The 22735-nt window shown below is 30.6% G+C and overlaps 2 protein-coding genes across 3 annotated transcripts; one reads left to right on the top strand and one right to left on the bottom strand.

Annotated features, from left to right (window-relative positions):
• Positions 1-2382, top strand: LOC118057684 (protein CURVATURE THYLAKOID 1A, chloroplastic). Its single transcript, XM_035070324.2, has 5 exons — positions 1-251; positions 1218-1312; positions 1471-1578; positions 1660-1731; positions 2112-2382. Exons 1-5 carry the CDS (start codon positions 110-112, stop codon positions 2175-2177), a joined length of 483 nt encoding a protein of 160 aa, XP_034926215.1. The 5' UTR covers positions 1-109; the 3' UTR covers positions 2178-2382.
• A 678-nt stretch (positions 2383-3060) lies between these two features.
• LOC118057683 (BTB/POZ domain-containing protein POB1) lies at positions 3061-10745 on the bottom strand. 2 transcript variants are annotated; one of them, XM_035070323.2, is made up of 6 exons: positions 10257-10745; positions 6791-6898; positions 6068-6189; positions 5116-5179; positions 4474-4753; positions 3061-4172 (listed from the first exon to the last, which is right to left on the bottom strand). In XM_035070323.2, the coding sequence occupies exons 1-6, from the start codon at positions 10513-10515 to the stop codon at positions 3359-3361; spliced, it is 1647 nt and encodes a 548-aa protein (XP_034926214.1). In that variant the 5' UTR covers positions 10516-10745; the 3' UTR covers positions 3061-3358. The 2 variants fall into 2 exon arrangements, with proteins under 2 accessions (XP_034926214.1, XP_034926213.1); XM_035070322.2 differs by having other exon boundaries at positions 6791-6913; positions 10257-10744.
• Between the last annotated feature and the right edge of the window lie 11990 nt (positions 10746-22735).

Below are 22735 nucleotides of genomic sequence, written 5' to 3'. Positions count from 1 at the left end.
AACGCAAAAAATTGAAGAAAAGCGAATAGAAAAATAAAGTAAAACAAAGGCAAGAGAAAGTGAAGAAACAGAGGATAGGAAGCAAGAGAACCACACATAGAAAATCCAAATGGCATCGACGATGATTGCGGCGGCAGCATCTTCCTCCATGGTGGCCACTGCCATCAGAACTACTCGCTGCTCTGCCTTGCCTTGCCTTCCTCCTCGCTCCTCCTCCCGGTCCTTTCCCATCAAACATGTCTCACTCTCAGGTATATCCTTGCTCTTGACTCGAGTGAATGGATACAAAGAAGAAAGAAAAAACCAAGCAAATCCCAATTGAAAACAACCGCTGTCAATTATTACATAAGTGTTGCTCTTTGGCCTGCAAGTTTGACAATTTACTCTTAGTAAATGTCACCTGAAAGAGGGAACCTAGTACATTATTTAATTTTCCAAAAGCAGCACTGATATTAGGGGGTTCTTTCTCATTCGCAAAAGCAGCACTGAAAGGAATCAATTTAGCTTGAATAGTTAATTTTTACTCTAAGCACAGTATTTTTTTCGTCGAATTTCCTGCTAGAGCAAAATGCCCTTCTAGATAATTTTTTTCTGTTTAGGGAAAGGAAAGAATTATTGTACAGGACTTGAAATAATTATTTTGAAAGGAACCTGAAATAAAAGCATCAGCAAGTTGAAATGGGAATGAGAACATATTTGCTGGATTTATCTTAGTAACTCTAGTATTGCTTTGGATTTCCCCACTGTGGTTTGTGGCTATTTTTTATCAGATGGTATTCATGTTTTCTCAGAGAGTTGGGTAGAATAAAAAATAGGCGGCTATGAGTATTCTTGATAGCTAGTGAACAGTAATGGGAGCAGGAAAAAGAATTATACAGTGGATCTGATTTAATTTACCTTTCATAGCTGGTGCTTATCAATTGGACTGAAGTCAGGACTGAGCAAGATATGTACCTGGAAACATATGTAGCTTTCTTCTTTATTTCTCTTCCTTTCTAGGATACACGGCACTTTGGGATATGCAAGTCTTAGAAACACATTTTGGGAATATTTGAGGGCTAAAAACACATTTGCAAACCATGTTTGGGTGGCTTTTAATTGTTTCTGTGTGATAGTTTAAGGCCCTCTAAATTTTTAAACTTAATGTACAAGCATGACTTTGCTCCTGTTTGAGATTTTGAAATTATACACTTAGGTTTCCAGTTCCTTGCAAACAGAGTCCCACAGGTTTGCTCCACTCCAGATCAGAGCCTCTTCTTCAGAAGAATCCTCTGTCGACGTTAATGAGGTTTTCACAGACTTGAAGGAAAAGGTAAGAAACAAGCTTGGCACGTTACTCCCATAGACAATTTGGCATAATTCAGTGGTGTTTCTCTCTCTGAATAGTCCCATTTTGGCCTAACTTTCAATTCCTTTCTAAATCCCCTCAATAGTTGGACTGAAATGAATTGCTTCTGTTGTCAATGCTAGTGGGATGCAGTTGAAAACAAGTCCACAGTAATTCTCTATGGAGGAGGGGCAATAGTTTTTGTTTGGCTATCATCGATTGTTATTGGCGCCATCAATTCAGTACCTTTGGTATGTTATTCTTTTAAATAAGTATCAAGGAGATCGATGCTTTTCCAGTTCTCATATTTGCTGATTTCCCACTCTTATCAGCTTCCCAAAATCATGGAGTTGGTGGGGCTTGGATACACTGGATGGTTTGTCTATAGATATCTTCTCTTCAAGGTAAGAGATTCAGCATGTTTGATATGATCTTAGTGGGCGTATGTATGTTTTTTAATGTTGTCATGCAATCTGCACCTATCCAAGTAAGCATCAGTTCAATATAAAACAGGCAATACAAGTTAATAACATCCTCATTTTCGATTACTTTAATTTGAATTCCATACATTCTGCGCTCTGAAAACTGCTACAAGTTGAGATGAAGTTAGAAAAAACCATGTAAAATTAGCCAGATTTTATTCGATCGCAATCCAGGATTGAGTAGCAGTTGACATTTAGAACCATGTCCTTTGGGTACGTGGGAGACATTCTGCAAAAGAAATAATTACACAACGATATATATCAACCAAGTTGCTAATAAATTAAACATCTTACTTCCTCAGTCGAGCAGAAAAGAACTAGCCACGGACATTGACGCATTGAAGAAGAAGATTGCAGGAACTGAATAGACTTGCTTTGTTGGGCAGTGGATGTAACTTCTCCCATATCAATTTATTTCTTTGCTCTGCGTCCCTGCAATAAGATCCATTTTGTATTCTGTAATGTAGAATAGGCCTTGTAAGAGTTCTGTTACTCCGTACTTCCCGGTTCATTATTGTAATAAGACTGGCAATTTCATGTGTACTTGAAGATGGATGCTGATTATCTTATTTATATGGTGATGATCCAGGCCCACACCATTAGGCTACTTCTCGAAAATGTGACAGGACCTGCAGAGACTGGCAACGGTTTACTACGCTGCTGAATGGCTTCACGTACACTACACTTGAATGATAAAAGAAGCTTTAAAATCGTGGCATCTAATAAACAAGCTCGTGTCGATCCGACCAAATATGCATCATGTTTCTCGCACAAGCATATGATTACACGAACGCATGATGACGTACGTGAAGCCATTGACCCTGGAGCTGGGGCTGCAGCTTCACTGTACAATTCGAGTGCAGCAGCTGCCATATGTCCGCAAATTATCGTTTCATTTTTGGAGAAAATCCATCAAGAAGGAATAGTACGAATGCGTTAAGATACGTGGACAACAGTAAGAAATTGAGATATTTTGATAATTTTACTGTTCATAAATATATTATATCAATTAAAATGTTAAACAAATTCATAATGTCTAAGGAACTATATGAAAAAAATAAAAATACCCCTAGTTTAATTTAAAAACAAGCAAATTTTCATGTGAAAAACAAAAAAGTCATATAATAGTGTAGTGATGAATAAAAAATTCAGTGTTGGCATGTTTATTATTTGATTACAGAGGAGCATTCATGCACGAGCATCACCATGACAGAACCGCGACATGACTGTATAGCCACATAAATCACAAGGTTGACATATAAATGCAATACCAGTTGTATGGTTCTCGGTTTGCATTCTTAATATAAAACTGGTGAGAACAGAGATCCATGGACAAGATCTAACCTCATTTACATTTCCCTACTCATTTCCGAGCACCATTCAGCCTGGAACAAAAAGGAACATCTCTCTAGTCATATCTCAACATCCATTCCAAAACTAAATCAATGCATAGTACCTACTTATTACATTTCATATTTGGTCGAGTTTAAGAAGGAAATCAAAGGGCTTAGGACTTCTAAATCAGAAAGCGTACAAGAGAGGGATTAAATTAGTGCCTGATAGTAAGCTCCGCTCTAAGATGCAAGACGCCATTTATGAAATAAGGGCTGTCCTCAGCCATGAAGGAAATCCATGGTATGGCAAATAAGTTTCGGTAGCCAACTGCCTTGCCACCAGTGAACGTGTAATTTCCCTTGTATTTGCTAACAAACTCCTCTGTTGGCTTCGACCTAGCTGCAAATTCATAGTCTACGGCAAAACTAACTGACCCCTTCTCCTGCATCCCTAGAAACAGACCAAAGCACTGAAAAGAGCTTTGCTGGTCCATGTTGCAATGTGCTGACAAGAAAAACCCTTGTCCACCCAGGTGGAATGCCTGAGAGTATACCCGTCCAGAAGGGAACAAATTGGCACATTCCTCCCGTTTCAAGTCCAGGTACACCACACACTGCTGCCTGGGCAGTTCAAACTCTACCACTTTAACAGGCCGATACTTGTATGCACGCTCCACAAAACGACGATTCAAGGTGGCTGATTCCTCTGCTGCCAGGGTTCGCTGCCGGTGTGGTGGCTCACCCTTAAAAAAGAGAGCCTCAAGCACAAGCTTGGATGCAGCGTCGTGCTCAAAGTCAGTACAAGTTAAAACCTTCTTAAGCTTCCGGCAAGTCATGTAAGGGAAGCGAATATAGCGTGCTAGGCGTGCTCCCAGGACTTCACGCCGCTCTTCCAATCTTGGATACTGAGCCCTAGCCCACTTCAACACAAAGTCATACACGGCATCTTCTGAAGCCACCTGCAGGTCATCACTAGACAACACTGCTTCAATTCCAGCCAAGGGAAGTGCCATTACCTCTTCTTGAAACCTGCTCAAGAGTACAGCAGTTGGAACATAAGCCTCCCAAAAAGGACTCGTTTATAAATCTACATGCAAGAGTTGGAAGAAAATTTCAGAAGAGGATCCACTCTGATGCTATAGGCATCTTTAGCTCTTTGTATATTAAGCCAACCATTAATGTTCTAAAAAAAGGATGCTACACTCATACACATAATACTTGTTAAAACTTCTGGCTAATGGTAAGGTATCATATGCTCTTGCAAGAGTAGTTAAAGCTAGATGAGAAGAATTCCGAGTAAGAATATATTTCAAGTATAACAGGACATTACTTGGTCATGTCCTTGTAACGGTCTGCAAGGTATTGCTTTGCTGCATCAGTTAATGGCTGGACAGCTTCAGCCATCAAGACACTGGATGGAAGCTCCAGATACAGCAAAGCAGACTCTGGCTTCATGGGTAGGTTACGCAATTGTCGACTGCAATACCTCATGCATGAAGCTACCTCAAACTTGTCAGCAGCCATTAGCACGTCAAGTAATTGGGGAGCCTGAGAAGCAGTTAGTGTATTGCTGTACATAAAATTCAGTAACTCCATAAGGGCTGCTTCCTCTGTTCCAGGAGAAAAAGAAAACATTAGAAATTCGTGAGAAAACTTCATTTGATTACACCAATGTTTTATGTCCAAATCTCTACAGCGACCCAGACCAATTACTAAAATAGAATGCACGTTACATGAGGATGTTGGACTAATAAGATGAACTCAAATATTGCATTTGACATTCTTGTTTGAGCTTCACATAGCAAGCAGAACTAAGAGCAAGTAATAACCAAGTGTAAAGAAGAGAGAGAGTGGTAACCCACGAAAGTAATTTCTACAATAGGCTGATTGAAAAAAAGTAGAAGACTGAAGGCAATGGTTTCTACAAAGATGACAGTGAAAATTGAAGTGAGAGGTTGTGATGTTTTCTTACCAGAGGAGTTGATGCGTAGTGTCACATGCCGCTGTTCTGACTCCCTCATTCCATTTGAGAATAGCTATCCAAAGTAAGAGCATTGATCAACAGAAACACCAATAGTAATTCCAGTGAGAAAAGACAATATTTAAAATTAGGGATAATTACACTAGTAGGTAGTACACCAACTGTACAATTTTTCTCAATACTTCAATTTTTTTTCAATTCAGTAAACTTTTTTAAAATTTCCAATCAAGTACTCATTTGCCTTCTGTCAATTGCTCCATTATTTGATGATGAGTCCATTGACCTTACCTAGCTGTTGGTAAACAAACTTTCACTTTATCTTAATCAAGTACAGAGACTTTAATCTTTCTCGTTTTGCTTCACTGACCTTTTCAATTGTGCCAATTAAGTAGTTCCACAATTTTTTTTTTTCTTTGTAGTAAAAGTACCCTCCAAAGTACTATTGTGATTGATGGTAAGCTATCTGCACTCTACACCGAGGTTCAAAACTAATTTATAATTAATCAAAATAATAAATAAATAAATTATTATTAAAATTTAAAATATTTATTATTTTAACGAAAGAAATGAAAATAACGTGATTCTAAATAAACAGAAAAAAATAATCAGATTTTTATAGAAGTACTCAATTGAAACAATCAAAAAGTTAGTGTACCAAAATGAAAAAATAAAGTTCACGTACTTGATGGAGAAAACTTGAAAGTTAGTGTACCACTGCAATTTCTTTTAGTAAAGGTCAAAGGACATGCAAGAGATAACTGAGCAATTAACAGAAGTTGGACAGAATTACTTGATTGGAAGCTTTAAAAAAGGCAACGTACTCAAATGAAAAAAGTTGACGTCCATGTACTTAATTGAGAAAAAGTGTAAAGCTATTGTACCAATAATGTAATTATCCCTTTAAAACTACTACACAGGAAGGAGGGGGGAGGGGGAGCTTTACCTTATAGAAAAATGGACTTTTGGCGGCTAAAATAGGAGAGCTAATGTGTAATGTTTTAACTCTCACAACTGTAGAGCAATCCATGCTCCAAGATGACTCGGTGCCATCTGCAGTTTCATCACCTGCAGAGTAACAAGCAAAATTAAACTGAGCACACCAATATGGAAAGAAAACAGCAGGTACGCATATACAGTAACTATAGGCGCAGAATTTTCAAAGAAACATGAATTTCTCTCTGCCATATGAAAAGAGTAGTTCATACAAATAACTTATAACAGCCAATATATTAAATTCACCCAAGGGATTGAAAGGCAACAGTTGATGAACTTCACCCAGCATTCTGAAAAAGTTTCTTTTCTTGTCAAGGAAAATTCACCATTAATAAAATTGTAACAGATTAGCTAGCTTCCCCGAAATTGTCTCAGATTTCTCAAAGCCATGGGTTTTTTCATCATTTATATTGCAAATTATACTCTTCACTTTCCTTATTTCCTTCAATCAATTAAACCCCACCCCACATGCCATGGCTTCTTCCCAGGTTATGATGATATTTAACTTACCTCAAGTTAGTTCTAACTTAAAGATACATCAGTATCAAGAGAAATTCCAAAAGAAGATCAGCATATAACACTTCTCATGCAACCACACACATGCAGACAGACAGAAAGCATTCAGAAGATTAATGCAAGCAACAAGATAAAAAAACCTGAGAACTCTAGGTACCTGAAGGTGACCCTTCAACCATTGCCTCTGCTTCCTCATCCTGATTGTCACACCCCACACAATCATCCATGTCAGGTTGGATACTACCTAAAATCTGCTCCTCTGCACCTACAGAGAGATCGCCTGCATGAACTCAGTAAACACTATACCACATCAGCAACCTTATTAACATATATTAAAAGGGCTTGGCTTTTCTTTGTAGCATTCAATAGTGAAAAACCAAGCCATTTTCACTTTGACCCTAATATTTGTATGGAATTCTTTTTTCAATTTCATCTTTCAACATTAGGTATATTGGGTATTGGACTTCATAATTTGTTTCAATTTGCTTTCTTTAGAGTTTTCTAGTCTCATTACCTAAATTGCGAGTTTTGCTGGTTAGCCGTGTTGACTCGGGTCATTTTTAATTATTTTTTTCTTAACTTCATCCTTAAACATTGAATTGATTAAGAATTAAGCTTCATAATTGTTTTTTTATTTGCTTTCTACGGGGTTATCATTGTCTCATAACTAAGATTGTGGGTTATGCGGGTTAGCTAGGTTAACTCAAATTATTTTGTCCTTTTTTTAATTAATTTTTTTTTCAATTTCATACTTCAATATTGCGTTGATTAAGAATTAAAATTTATATTTATTTGTTTTCTATGGAGTAATCTCGATCTCCTGACCTGGGTCTTACAAGTTAACCCGGATTGACTCGGGTTATTGTTTTTGTCCCTTTTTTTAATTTGTTTTTAATGCAATCCTTCGATATTGAGTTGATTTGGAATTAAGTTTCTTAAAAAAAAAAAAATCTTATTTGCTTTTTATAAGGTTATCACGGTCTTATGACACATGTCACGTGTTAGGCTAATTGTGTTGGGTTTTTATGTCTATTTTTTAGTTGATTTTTTTTTTAATTACATCCTTCAGTATTTGATTAATTGGGAATTAGATTTCACAACTTGTTTCGGTTTGCGCTCTATGAGGTTATCCTAGTTTTATGAATCGGGTGTTTTTTCGTGTTTTTTTTTTTTTTTTAATTTTACCCTTCAATATTAGGTTGATTGCAAATTGAACTTCATAATTTGTTTGATTTATTTTCTATGAGGTTATCTCGATCTCATAACTCAGGTTTGATAAGTCGACCCGGGTTGACGCTGCTCATTTTTTTTGTTGATTTTTCTTTTCATTTTCATCTTTTAACATTGAATTGACTAAAAATTGAGTTTAATAAAAAAAAATTCCTTTCTATAGGGTTATCAGGGTCTCATGACCTGGAAAACAAATTTGGAAGGTTAATCTGAGTTGATCTAATATATTGTCATTTCAATATTTACTAAAAGACATCGTTTTTTAGTCAAACTACATTTTTTATCAATCATCTGAGTTGTCTTTAGACCTCCAAAGTCAATCAGATCACACTATATCAATCCCCATGTAGTTATTATTTTTTTCTATTAAAAAACTCATCAACATCTAGGTATTTTTCTTTCGTCAAAATTTTTTTTATCCAACCCACAGCGAAACGCAGACAATAATCTAGTTAACATATACTTAAAGGCCTTAGCATTGTAGTAATGAACAATGCAATGCTTTAGCCTTTTACAATTTGGTCGTTAAGGGTTATTTTTTTACAATTTCATCCTTCAATGTTGGGTTTAATGGATATTAGACTTCATAATTTATTTGATGTACTTTCTATGGAGTTATTTATTCTTATAATTCAGGTTTTGATAGGTAAACCTGGATTGACTCGAGTCATTTTTTTGTTCTTTTTTGTAATTGACTTTTTTTATTAACTTCATCCTTCAATATTGAGTTGATTGAAAATTTGGCTTTATCACGGTTTCATGACCTGAGTTTCGAGTTTTGCGGTTTAACTAGGTTGGCTCAAGTTTTTTTAATCCTTTTTTAATTGAATAATTTGTTTTCAATTTCATCATTCAAAATTGAGTTGATTGGGAATTTAACTTCATAAATTTTTTTTTTCTATTAAGTTATCTCGATCTCATGATTTAAGTTTGACAAGTTAACCTGAGTTGACTCAATATATTTTTTTTGTTTTTCAATTGATTTTTTTCAATTTAATCCTTTAACAATGAGTTAATTGAGAATTATAATTTATAATTATTTTATTTGCATTCTATGCGGTTATGCAATCTCATAACCCTAGTCGCGGGTTAGCGAAGTTGCCTCAGGTTTTTTTATCCTTTTTTTAATTTAATCATTCAATATTGGATTGATTAAGAATTAAACTTCATAATTTATTTTGGTTTACTTCGTATGAAGTTATCTTGGCCTCGTGATTCAGGTCACGAGTTTAGTCGGTTAACTCCGGTTGACTTGGAAGGTTTTTTCATGTCTTTTTTTTAATTGATTTATTTTTTTTAATTTCATCATCCACCAGTGGATTGATTGAGAATTAAGCTTTAAAATTTGTTTTAATTTTTTTATATATATGATTATCTTGGTCTCATAATTAGACTTGATAGATTAACCCGAATTAACTCGAATCATTTTTCTAATTGAATTTTATTTTCAATTTCATCTTTTAATATTGTCGTCTTAATATTATTATTTTTATTTTTTTGTTTTCTACAGAGTTGTCATGGTCTCATGACCTGAGTTAGGAATTTGACAATTTAACTTGAGTTAATCTAAGTAAATCCAATATGTTATCATCTTAATATTTACCAAAAAAATATCGTCTTAATTTTTTTTAGTTAAACTATATTTTTATCGGTTATTCGGTTTATCTTTGGGCCTACAAAGTTGACTGTCATATTGAGTTAACCTTCACATAATTTAATTAATTTTTTTTTTCTAGAAAACATGTTAACAACACTTAAATATTTTTTTTTTATGTTCAATAAAAATTTCATCCGACTAGCAGTGCGTGAGCAATTATCTAGTGTAAGCTGAAATCAAACAAGACAGCACATAAACATAATAAGCAGCACGAAAGTACACACAATTCACAACACAGCCATGACCAATTACACAAACTTAAAGAGTATGGCAACAAAATAACAATTTAAAAGCTCTTTCTTCAGTTTCCCAGGACACAAAACAATTGAGACAGCGCTCAATTTCCTCTTAATTTTCACGATACAGCGCTCAATTTCATATTAATTGCATCCTAACAGAGGTTAAAAGAAACAAAAATCCTTCCCCAGCAGATATTTAGAAAAAATACTTGTTAAATTTTAAAAAATGGGAATCTAAATTCAGATACAAAACAATTTATTTATGTACTCCAAATAAAAAATCAATTCCTTTATTCATTTTGATTTAAATTCCATTTCGCAAAATTCACAGTGACAAAAAAAAAAACATAAAAATAGCCAAACGACAAAATAAAAAAAAGAGGAAACATCATTTTTGTCTCATTTACCACAATTTTCTTCGCAGCCAAACAGATTTTCCTCCATTAAAAAAAAAAGAAGAAAAATAAATAAAAAAGAGAAATGAAAGGGAAACAAACCATTATTAATATCCTTCTTGATATCTTCTCTCCTCCTCTTACGATGCCTGGCCCAATCAATGATACTAGTACAACCTTCACCATCGGCTCTATTCTCAGCCGAGCCACCCATGATCTCGATCCTCAGAAGCCGGTCGGAGAAATTACTATCATTAAAAGCAAACCCGAAATCTCCATCGGAAGCTGAGCTTCCACGCGTAAAATCGGAGTCCATCTCCGTTCTCGGGTCAAACAGATCCGAATTTGACCCTCTCAACATTCTATCAAATTCCTAGGTAAAGATACCAGGCGCTGTATCCAGTAAAAGACAGAAGATATGGTGGTATTTTTCTCTTGTGTTTTGAGGTTGTTGCAGAAAAGTGTTTTTTCAGTTGTTGCTACTCAAAGGGGAAATGGGTCAGTTGTGGTGTACTAGACTTTGAGAAAGTTTTTTGGGTGTTTTTTTTTTTTTTTATGTTTTGTTTCTGTTGCCTGTTTGTTATGTAATAGATAGGTGTCCGGTGTTCTGTTTTGCTGTGGTTAGTTAAGTTTTTCATAAAAAAAAAAAAATGTTTGGTGATGATCGTGTTTTTAAAACAGTAAGATAAATTTGGGATTCATATTATTAATTCAAATAGAATCAATTAACTTAGTTATTTTAATAAAATAATTTTAAAAAAAATCAATGACAATAACTAGTAGAAAAAAATAAGCATTTGTCAATATTATAAAAAATTATTCTTTAAATTTCTTAAAATATTCTAATGATTTTATTTGATAACAAAATAAAAATTGAGAGATAACAAGATAACTTTATAAAATAAAAAATGAAAAAAAAATCTAAAACCTAATTACTAACAAATTAAATGATGAAAGACAAACTAAAAGAAATTATATAAAAACAAACAACTCAATTCGGCATGCTAAACTCATGGCTCGGTCATAAGGCTGGAATAATCACCTATAAAAAAAATTGAATAAAACAATGGAGGTTAACTCTTGATCAAACTAAATAATGACATGCAAAACTATAAAAAAATCAATTAAGAAAATATAAAAAACCCTGAGTCAACTTATGTTAACTCGATTAACTAGTATCATAAAACATAAGATCGGGATAACCCAGAGAAACAAAAGAGAAAAAAAATCACAAAATCCAAAGCCTAATTACCTAATATCAAATGATAAAATTGAAAAAAAAAACCTAAAAAAAAATCAAAATCAAATCAAGCTAGTCTTCGAAACTTATAATCCATGTCATGAGACCGGGATTACCTCATATAAGATAAACAATAAAAAAATTAAAAAGTAAAATTCTCAGTCATCCAAATATCAAGGAATAAAATTAAAAAAAATTAATCAAGTAAATGATTAAAAAACAAAACAAATAGCAATCAAAATAATATAAATCAAATCTAATGTATAGAATAAATGAAATGAAATAATGAAGAACTAAAGTAAAAAATAAACTAAATCAAGAAAAGGATAAAAAAAATATAGCAATTAAAAAAATAAAAATCAAATTAGATACAAAAATAAAATGAAATCAAATAATAAGTGCTTTAAAAAGCATTAAAAGCCAAACAATTAGTGATAGAGAGAGAGAGAGAGAGAGAATCCAAACAATATAAAGAAACACATTTAATTTTTGGAAGGTCAAATATGAAACCGAGGAGAGAAAAAGAAAAATAATATGTCTTGGTCATACTATCTGTCCTCCGCTGACACATGCCTCATCACCTGGAAAATCTTGATGCACTGCTCCTAATGCCACCATGGAAGTCGGTTTTTGGCCACCAAGAGGAGCTACTCGTGCTGTCTAAAGATAATAGAAGCTCTCCACTAGTTGATGTATTTGTTACACATACCAATCACTTTTGATTTTTTAATTATATTTTATATTTATTAAACTACTAAATTTCCCCTATTTAATTTGATTACCACTAGAAAACTAGAATGAAAATACAAAAAAGCTCTTGAATGTTATTTTTAAAAATTTTACTTTTAAGAGTAATTTTATTGTGCTTTTAAAATCATAAAAAAACGATTTATTTTCGATCAATCTGATAAAAACTAATAATTTTTTTTAAAAAAATTATATTACACCTATAACAAATTTAATGATTTTTTTGCTCAAATATAAAAATATATTTACATTATCGAAATCCAAAGTGTTGTGAGTTAGTGTACAATAAAACATTTTTTATTGAGCTCTCTTAGCTTCTTTTATAATTAGTATTAGTTTCACTTTTCGGGTTTACGGACGGTAATAAATTGTTGAGAGGAAAACGGGTTGGAAAGTAGTAATTTTTCTAAACACATATTATTTTAAATTTGAAATCGCTTGTTTTGCCTTCTTAGTTTCGAATTTAGAAAATAAATAATCTGACAAGAGATAATAAACTGGTTGTCTTATCTCAATGGTGCATGCACAAGCGCACATTATATATATATATATATATATATATATATATATATATATATATATATATATATATATATATATATATATATATATATATTTCCATGGGCGAAAACAATTATTTGTTAAATGCGATAGGATAAAGCGAAGGAGAGATTTGAGGCCTATATCTTTAATGAGGATTGGAACTCCCAAAAAAAGTCAAGGATTTACTGGTTTGATTTCCCACGCCCAAGTTGCGAGATAAAGCAATTATTTTCTCTACGTAAGAAAAATAGAGTGTGGATATTGTTAATGTTGTTTTCACCTTCAAAAAAAGTTTTAATTATAAACCAAAAAAATTATATGTGAGTTTAGTAAAATAAATTAAAAATTATATGTATTAATAAATCATAACAAATTTATTGATTCCAACAAAATATTTTGTTCAAAAGTTGAGATAAAATTCATATTAAGTTATTTGATCTATTTTACTAGCTCTTCAAATATTTTTTATTGAATTATATATAAAAAAAATTATTAGAAAATAAATAATTTAAACTCCATTAAAAAAACATTATTTTTTCTCCATAGGTTCTTAGTTTGATAAAAAAAAAATGAAAATAAATATAGATTTATTGACACCAAAAGCATCCATTTAATTGCCAAAAATTAGCCAATCAATGAATTTATATCTTCTTTTTTATTTTCTAGCAAGATTCTCTCTCATATCTCAGCTTAGAAACTAAAAAAACAACAAAATAAAATTTTAAACTAAAATGACTTCTTGCATGAATTTTAGAGTGGCTATGTAGTTTCCTGCCTTTTTCCATTTGGATCCTCTTTCTTTGAATTTTACTTTTCTATTACTAATTTTACCAATTACTCATTAAATTGGCCACAAGAATTCAATCAGCAAAAAATCAACAAAAATAAATTTTATTTTTTCGAATCAAGTATCAATCACACGTCGAATATGTTTTCGAACATCACAAGGATCCCATACCAACCATCCAAAACAAATTGTCAAGTCCAACCCTAAATCAACCCAATATAAAATGGTCAAATTAAAAGGAAAAAAAAAAAAGAGTCAAGAGACCAAAAATTCAAATGACAAAAAAAAAAAAAACTAAAATGATTGAATAAAAAAAATCAACAAAATTGACTTTAATTTTTCCAAATCAAGAGATTTGTTTTTCAACAACATAAGGATCTTATACAAAGTCAACCAAAACAAATAACTTATATATAGAAGGATGAAATTAGGTAGAAAATAACAAAGACTCGACTCAAGTCAATCCAAGTTAGCATGACAGACCTGTTACCTGGGGAATAAAAAGCAAGTCAACCCGTTAAACTCGTAACCTAGGTCATGAGATCAGGACAATTCGATAAAAAATGTAAAAAATCACAAAATGAAAATAAAATAAGTTAAAAAAAAAGCAATATCAATCCACGTTAACTTTTCAAACTTGTGTCTCAATACATTAGTAGAAAAGAAAACATAAAAAAATCACAAAGATGGAAATAAAATAAGTTGAAAAAAACAAACAATATCAATACGCTTTAACTTTTCAAATCCATGACTCGAGATATTAGACTTGAAGCATTACATTTAAAAAAATCACAAAGCACAATTCTCAATCAATTAAATATTGCAAGATTAACATTGAGAAAAAAAATATTAATTACACAAAAAGATTAAAAAAAATGACATTTAAAAGAAGAGGTTGAAATACAAAATAAAATTTATTTTTTATTGAAGGGTGAAATTTAAAGAAAAATAAATTGAACAAAGGGAAAAAATAATTAAAAGAATGAGGATCAAATCTGAAATAAAAAAATTAAAGCAAATATTTGATTAAAGGGTGAAATTGAAAAAAAAATCAGTTCAACAAAAGGCCCAAAAAATAATCAAAAAATTGAGGATCAAATTGGAAAAAATAATGTATGGCAAATTGAAGAATGAAGTTGAAATACAAGGAAAAAAAAATAAAAAATTAAAAGATTAAGGATTGGAGTTGAAATACCATCAAAAGAGGCTAAGTTATAATTTTCATGGGAAGAGGAAAAAAAAAAAAGTCCACTAACAACAAATCAGACAGACTCTACCGACACACGCTACATTACTAAGATGAGGGCATGATGACATTTCTAATGACATTATAAAAGGGTATTTATGGATGCTGGGAAACACTGCACGCACAGAAAGACATGGATTCCTCCCACATGTTAGAGAGTACACTGCACATGGCCTAACCTTTAGTTTTTTTTATTATCATTAATTTTTATATTTGATCAAATACCATATTTAGTCATTATTGACATGATAATAATAAAAAAATCTGTTGCAAAAAAATGGAAGAGATGAAAAACCCCTCGATACTAGTTTTAAAATCTATGCTTTTAAGGGCATTTTGGTGTTTCATTATATATTTTTTTTTATTTTTTATATTTGATTAAATATAAAATTATTCCTTATTTGAATTGATAATAACAAAAAACCATCTTGAAAATATAAAATTGCTTATTGACACTAATTTTATTTTATTTTGCTTTCAAGAATATTTTAGTCTTTTCATTATACATTTAAAATTAAAAAAATAAATCTTATAAAAATATTTAAATATCCTAGTAGCTAGTTTTAAGTTTTTTTAAATAAAGAAACAATATCATGAAATTATTATTCTGACAAACAATGATTTCACTCACAAGATTACCATGAAAATCCCTCCCCAATTCCCTTTTGTTAATGTCGAAGCCATTAGCTTGGAACATTAAAGTCATTCTGTTTCATAAAAGTTTTATTCAAAGACCAATAATTTAGAACCACATCAAGTTCATCGTGTTTTGGATTTTTTTGTCCAATAATGGAGAATTGTAGTTTAATTGTCTTCATATTATTGATGTTTTAGACACATAATATATTTAACGGATTAAATTTTTTAATATAAAAAAATATTAAAATGATGCTAATATTTTTTAAAAAATAAAAAAATTCTGAAACTCGGGTCATTAACTTTACTGAATCCAATAATCTTATTTAATTTAATAATATAATAAAAAAATAGATAGAAATAATAGATAAATCAAACAAAAAATGACAATAATTAACTATAAAAAATTGATACGCCAATATCATACCCAAGAGAAAAAAAGAAAGAAAAAAAGCTAACTCGAAACTCATTATTGCTTCGTTATGTACACCACCCCACTACTAAAACGAGTTAACCATGATGGTTCTAACATTACTATAAAAAGATGTATGATGACACTGAAAGATGTTATATGAGTTGTTAAATTAATATGTTTTTAGTTTTTTCAGATCATTTTAATGTGCTGGTATCAAAAATAAATTTAAAAAAAATAAAAAAAATATTATTTTAATATTTTTTCAAATAAAAAACAATTATAACTATACTTTTAAATACCCCTTCAAAGATTTGGAATGGCACTATCCACCACAAATAAGTTAAGATACGATTCCATGGACCAGTTGAATTTATTAATCTCTCTCTTGCCACTTGCCAGGTTTTGGCGACCTAATCGTAGCAAGCGGCAAATAAATATCGATGCGAACAACTTCGGAATGATAAGCATCAGCCGTCAAATCTTCTTTAAATAAACGGATGGCATTGATTGCTTTCCTAACATTTGTTTTTCAAACTCCAACTCATTTCATTTCTTAATTAATTAACTTGTTGAATCAACGCGTTTTACCTTTTACGTTTGTTTTTTTTTTTTTTTTTTAATATTGCAGTGGATTTTTTTTTAAAATATATTAAAAATATATTTTTTATATTTAATATTAATATATCAAAATTATTAAAAAAAATACATATAAAACATTACTATAATATTTTTTTAGACGGAAAGCAAGTTGAAAAATTATTTTAAGAACACAATTGCTTTTATTAATTACCTGGGTTTATGTCTTGAAAACCGATAATCTTTGTATTTAAAATAAAGTAATGCCGACAAAGTGTTTACGTAAACGAAATTTAAGAACGATGTTATTCCAACGTCACTTTTTATTATTCTTGTTTCATTATTTATTATATTATAGAGACAAAAATAGAGAATATACAAAAAAAAAGTAGAAGATGTTTATGACTTTATTTTTTAAAGGTATTTATTAGAAGAAAAAAAAGGTATTATAGTTGCAGATAGCAATCCTTATTTGACAAGTTAGATCCCTCAAATATATTACTTAATATATATATATTATAAGGTGCAAAATTTGAACCAATTGAAGATAAAATGAGATTTTCTAGAAGCTAAAATTAAATAGTAATTAAGACACATATTTATGAAGTGGGAATAACACCGCCTAACTTTCATTATTTTTGAAAACCCAAAATGTGTGTATTCCAAACTAATTAATGTCATTACGGAATATATTATTAGTACATCTGTGTTTTTTAGATTAAAAAAAAATAGACAACTAACATATGAATTTAATTATAAAGCTTTAAATTTCAGAATTGAAAATGGGTAGAGCGAGCTTTTTTTTTTGTCTAATTAATTTAAAGGGATGTAGTTTAACCGGTAAAGTTCTAAGTTTGCTCACTAAAAAACACTAGTTCAAGTCTTACAAATCTCAGGACCACTTAAAACTTACATGGTTGTTAATTTTAGATCCATAAAATTAGTTAAAATATACGTAAACTAGCTCGAATACCTATATTAATAATAATAATAAAAACATGAAAAAGATCATCCCAATCCATTCGTGATTGATATGAAGCATTTCAATATAACCATGAAAGTGATAAGAGCATACGAGCCCCCAGGCGCGACATATAAAGGTGTGATTGAACGGTTGCATAAGAACTCGTGTGGCTATTATTCAAGATGCCTTTGTCGGGAAAGGAATCCTCTTTTCTATCTTTACAGGCTACAAGGAACCATTTCAATATTTAATACTGTGATTTTAATTTTTTTAAAAGAGTTTTTTAAATTATTTTTTGTTTGGAAAAAATTAAATCAATGTTTTTTTAAATGTTTCTTTTTATTTTCTAAATTAAATTTTGTAAATATATAAATTAAACTAGTAAATAAAGATATATAATTTATCTTAACAAAAATATACACAACATAAAATCATGATTCAACAAAAGCTAAGAGAATATATAATTTTAAATCTATAAACATGCTTTCAATATAAATATAATATAAATTATTAAGAGCATGCATACTAAACATTTATTCAAACCTATAATATATATAAGATCATAGTCAGAGCATCAATACTAGTAATAAAAATAACAATGCTTAAATTAAAATAATGAATGATACTTACTTGTTGGAAGGTTTTAAATGAATGAAACTTTTGTTATTGTCAATGATGAATCATTCATTTTTAAAGCTTTATTACTCCTCACTTATACTTCTATTAAAATAACACCACCTTATATTAGATGCACTTCAATTCTAACCAAGATATTTGAAGTAAAGAATATCAAAATCAAATATCTCTTAACAAAGTGAACATAAACTTTATTTTTGAATTAAAAAAACCAAAGTTTAAATTGAGAAGAAAACACTAAAATACAAGGTGATGAAGAATATGTAAAATTTTTGAAAAATCCAAATTAGAAATTGTTCCTTCCTCCCTTTTTTTATTGTGAAATTTAGAAGTTAAAAGATTAATAATTAATAAAAGTTAATTCCCACCACTATCAACCTTTGATTGGCTACCATAAATCAAGAAAAACCTAAGGTTCTTTAAGTAGGAAAACCAATGATTTTTTTATATTAATTTCACATTCATCCATATTTTATTTAAATCATATTAATTAAAAAAAATATCAAACAATCCTCCATATGAATAAAAATTGTCTCACCAGTTTGAAAACAACTCAAATATTTGTTGAGAGATACTGATTTGGTAAATTACTACATCAGGATGAGTAGCTTTTGACTTTGAACTTTTCTTAATACTATTGGATTTACTCAACTAAATAGTGAATGCGATGTCTTAAACCACTCAGCCTTTTGTGTAAACCAAGATAATAATACTCACATAGTTCTCTATCTAAAGATTTTATTTGGTTCTCATTGTTGTGTTCATTTGATCCTTAACAACTTTTGGATTCATGAGTACTTTAGAGAATTTAGTTTTTATCAAAATTCTCAAAGAAACAACCACATTTCTCACTTATATAAGTGATTTTTCATTAAGAATATTTTGTTGTACTTCACATCTTGTGTGTCAAGATATGAAAATCATTAAAAGCTTAATTCACCCTTTATAATGCTGCATTTCATCATAGGAATAAGCATGAAATAAAAATTTATAGTGTTAGTGAGAATGCTATATGACTTAGTTTTTCATTTAAACCTAGATCTTAGAATGTCCAATAAATTAAGTATGGTTACCATCATTACACTCTTTCATCCTTTAAAAGCTTTAACCTCATTCTCCTTGATGAATTATACACAAGCTCTCTTGACAAATTTTTTATTAGCGGATCTATAATATTTTACTTTGACTTCACATAGTCAATGAAAATAATTCAATTAGAGAGAATATATATATATATATATATATATATATATATATATATATATATATATATATATATATATATATATGTAGACTTCTCATTATACACACTAATTTGTGGCATTTAAATTGCTAATTGACTATCATTACAATGAGAACAAATAATTGACACTAATTTTGGCCAACATAAAATATCTACTAAGAAATTCTAAATCTATTTGACTTCTTTTCCGACTTTATCAAGAGTAATGAACTTTAATTACATTGTGGATCTTGTAATACATGTTTGTTTGGAGGAATTTCATTACATAATTGTTTCACCAAGTATGAAAACATATCCACTTGTAGATTTTGAATCCTTAATGTTGGATATCCAAGTGGCATTAATATACATTTCTAGCACTGCAATTGGGTAACCAGTATAGTACAATCAAACTTTTTATGTCATAATTTAAACGTTATTTTAAAATATATAATGATTTGACAAGCTTATAAATTTTCTTTTCTTGTCCATTGACAATAAACCCCTAGGGTTATTCTACATAAACCTCCTTTTCAAGATCACTATTTAAAAAAGTTATTTTTACATATATTTTATGTATTTCAAGTTTGTTAATAGTTGCGATGACTAATTAATATTTGTATGCAAGTTATTCTTCACACATGTTAATATGTGAGAGAAAAAAAAAAACTTTGTCAAATTGACTATTCATGAAAATTTCAATATTAGTCCCTTAGAAAAAAGACATGTAAAATTAGCCATTTAAAGTTCTAATTTCTAGATCAAAACCTAAAATAAAAACCCTTGAATTTTTATTTATTGAGATCGTAATTTTAAAGGTAGAACTCTCATCTTATTAAATTCATCTGTGCATTTTATATCTACAAACCATGATTTCATATCTTTCTTCTTTCTTTTTTAGGGTAAATCTAAGATTATGAAGCCATAACCATGGTATTGGACAAAGGAACAAACATTGAATGATGAAAGTTGTGCTACCATTGGATCAAAAACACCAAACTTACATGATTTAATACTGAATAAACTACTTTTTTTTATTCATCCTTGCGTATATACATATATTGCAGACAATAATCTAAGAAAAGACTTTTAGCTACTAAATTCATTAATTTCAAGCAAGGGGACGGAATACCATAGAAAAACAAGTGATCCTATGTTTCCTTTCTTGCTTTTGTTTCTTTTTTTATGCAAAACCTGGACTGCAAGTTTTAGATCATGAAAAACAAGACTTTGTATTACCAAAAACAAGTTACCACTGCTCAAAACATCTCCTTCACATGATTTGTGCTCATGAATTATTACATAACACCCTCCAATTTTTTGTTCACCATTGCAGATATGCGCGCGCGCGCATGCATGCATGTAAGTATTCTGAAGACATAGATTCAAAGACTTGAAAACATGATTCTGTTTGGTGAAAATAAAAGGAAACCTAGCTAACTACAAGTGATCTCTCTATTTCTTTCACACATGAATCAAGAACAAAGTGAGCTGCATCCTAAAAAAATATCAAGTAATCTTTTCTTTTCTATCGTACTTGTCTTTCTTTTTAAAACTGCAAGTTTTAGGGACTGTGGAAACAACACTTTGGACAAGAACATGGACTGCCATTAGATCAGAAACACTTCCTAACAACCTACTTATATTCACCATTATGTACATACATTTTGCCGACTCGGAATAGCTACTCTGGAAATGATCTACTCTTCCTATATTCATGGATTACAAACAAAGAGATGACTGGCTCCTAAATGACAAGTGATCAAGTAAAAAGGAAAAGGTGTTCGTTTTGCAGGAATTCAAGAAAAGGAAATGCAGGCATAAGTTCTTTCTTAACAGTTACAAGGTTTAAATGAAATCTTGGTTACCGGAAAGAATTGTACCTCTAAAAATTCGAATTCCATGCAATGAAATGGTTGAGGGTTCATGGTTTAATCTGACAAGAAATAACTGAAAGTTTCACAAAAAAAAAAAAAATAAATATATATATATATATATAGCACGAACAATCTTCTTGTTTATGAAAACCAAATTTTACAGGTTTCAAAATTTCCTAATGACATGAGCTTTGTTACTCAAGCATGTATAAAAGAATGGCATAACAGTTTCTACTCATTGAAAACCATAAACAAGATAGAGAAAAATTATGTTTTTCATGATTTCTTGTTTAACACACACTTAATAACAAAAAGTTCATTATCCTTGGTTTGACACACACATTCACGAAGAACTATTGGAAATTCTAACGATTCAAACAAAACTAATGTATATTATCCTTAGTGATACATTACAATGACAGAAATCAAAGTGATATATTATCAAGGAATAACGAAATAAATTATACATCACCTTGTTATATGGACCAAAACGTTTCTGGTTTGACAGTAGAAACTTGAAAGAAAGATCAGACTGGAGCTGTGGCTACAAGATCTAAAGCTATCTTGGCCACAAAGACAGTACTGTTACTGCTGTCTGGAATTGATGTTGAAGCTGGATAATTTTTCTGTGATTCTTGGATATCTCAATACCAAGAAATGAAGCTGGAAATGAAAGCTTTTTGAAATTGGCCAAGTTTACTGCTACAATGTAACTGAGTATTTTCTTATGATGCTGCCTTTTTTTTTCCTCCCCCTTTTTGTGATGATTTCATGGCCTATTTATAGGTGGGAGTGCAGGCTACAGTGTTCTTCAATTTTATTTAATTATTAGCAAGAGATCTTGCTAAAAATCTCCCGCAATCTTCTCTCAAAAACGTATGATATCATGCCTTTAAAGTGATGGTTACTGTGGCATCTTGATGTGATCTGGTGGAGTGATTTAGGGCATTAAAATGTGATTTCTTACGTGAAATTTGAAGCTGTCATGTTGAAGAACAGTTATCACCTGTTTTTGTATTTCCTGGGTATCAATCAAAGTTGAGAATCAAAACCAAAATTGCTTGAGAAAGGGCTGAAAATATGCATTCCAGCGTGTTTTCAATCTCCAAGAGGAACGACGTTGTTTTTCTTCTCTGTTTTTATGGTTTATAAAAACGACGTCGTTTTATGGTAAGGCTAGAAATTCAATTGCATCCTGAAATGTTTCTTTGTTTTATACTGTGGTCCCGGGATTTATTATTTTTCAACTTTCATTCAATTAAAGCTTTAATTTTAGATTTACTTTTTAATTTCATCTCTAATGAATTAATCGAACTCTTTAGTTTCAGAGCTTATCCAGTTTAGTCTTTAGTTTCCCAAATTATGTATTTTTGATCAATTATGCTCTAAATCTCATTTTCCTCTTTAATCTCACCCCTGATTAACTAATCATACCCCTGAATATAGATGTTTATTATATATTCATCATTTTTTCCATTTTTATTTAATTATAGCCGAATCAATTTTTTCTCTGAAATTTCCTTTTAATTATGTCCTCTATTGCATTCTTCTTTTTTTTTTTTTTTGAAATATATGGGAAAAAATAAGGATAAAAATTTAGGTTATAACACTATTTATTACAGTTATACTTTTTCTTTCTACTGTAACAATAGACTGGGATGAATAAGGAGGTTTTATTTTATGTATAATACT

This window comes from Populus alba, chromosome 2, assembly GCF_005239225.2.
Source record: "Populus alba chromosome 2, ASM523922v2, whole genome shotgun sequence".
Lineage (NCBI taxonomy): Eukaryota > Viridiplantae > Streptophyta > Magnoliopsida > Malpighiales > Salicaceae > Populus > Populus alba.
This window is presented reverse-complemented; position numbering and strand designations above follow the sequence as displayed.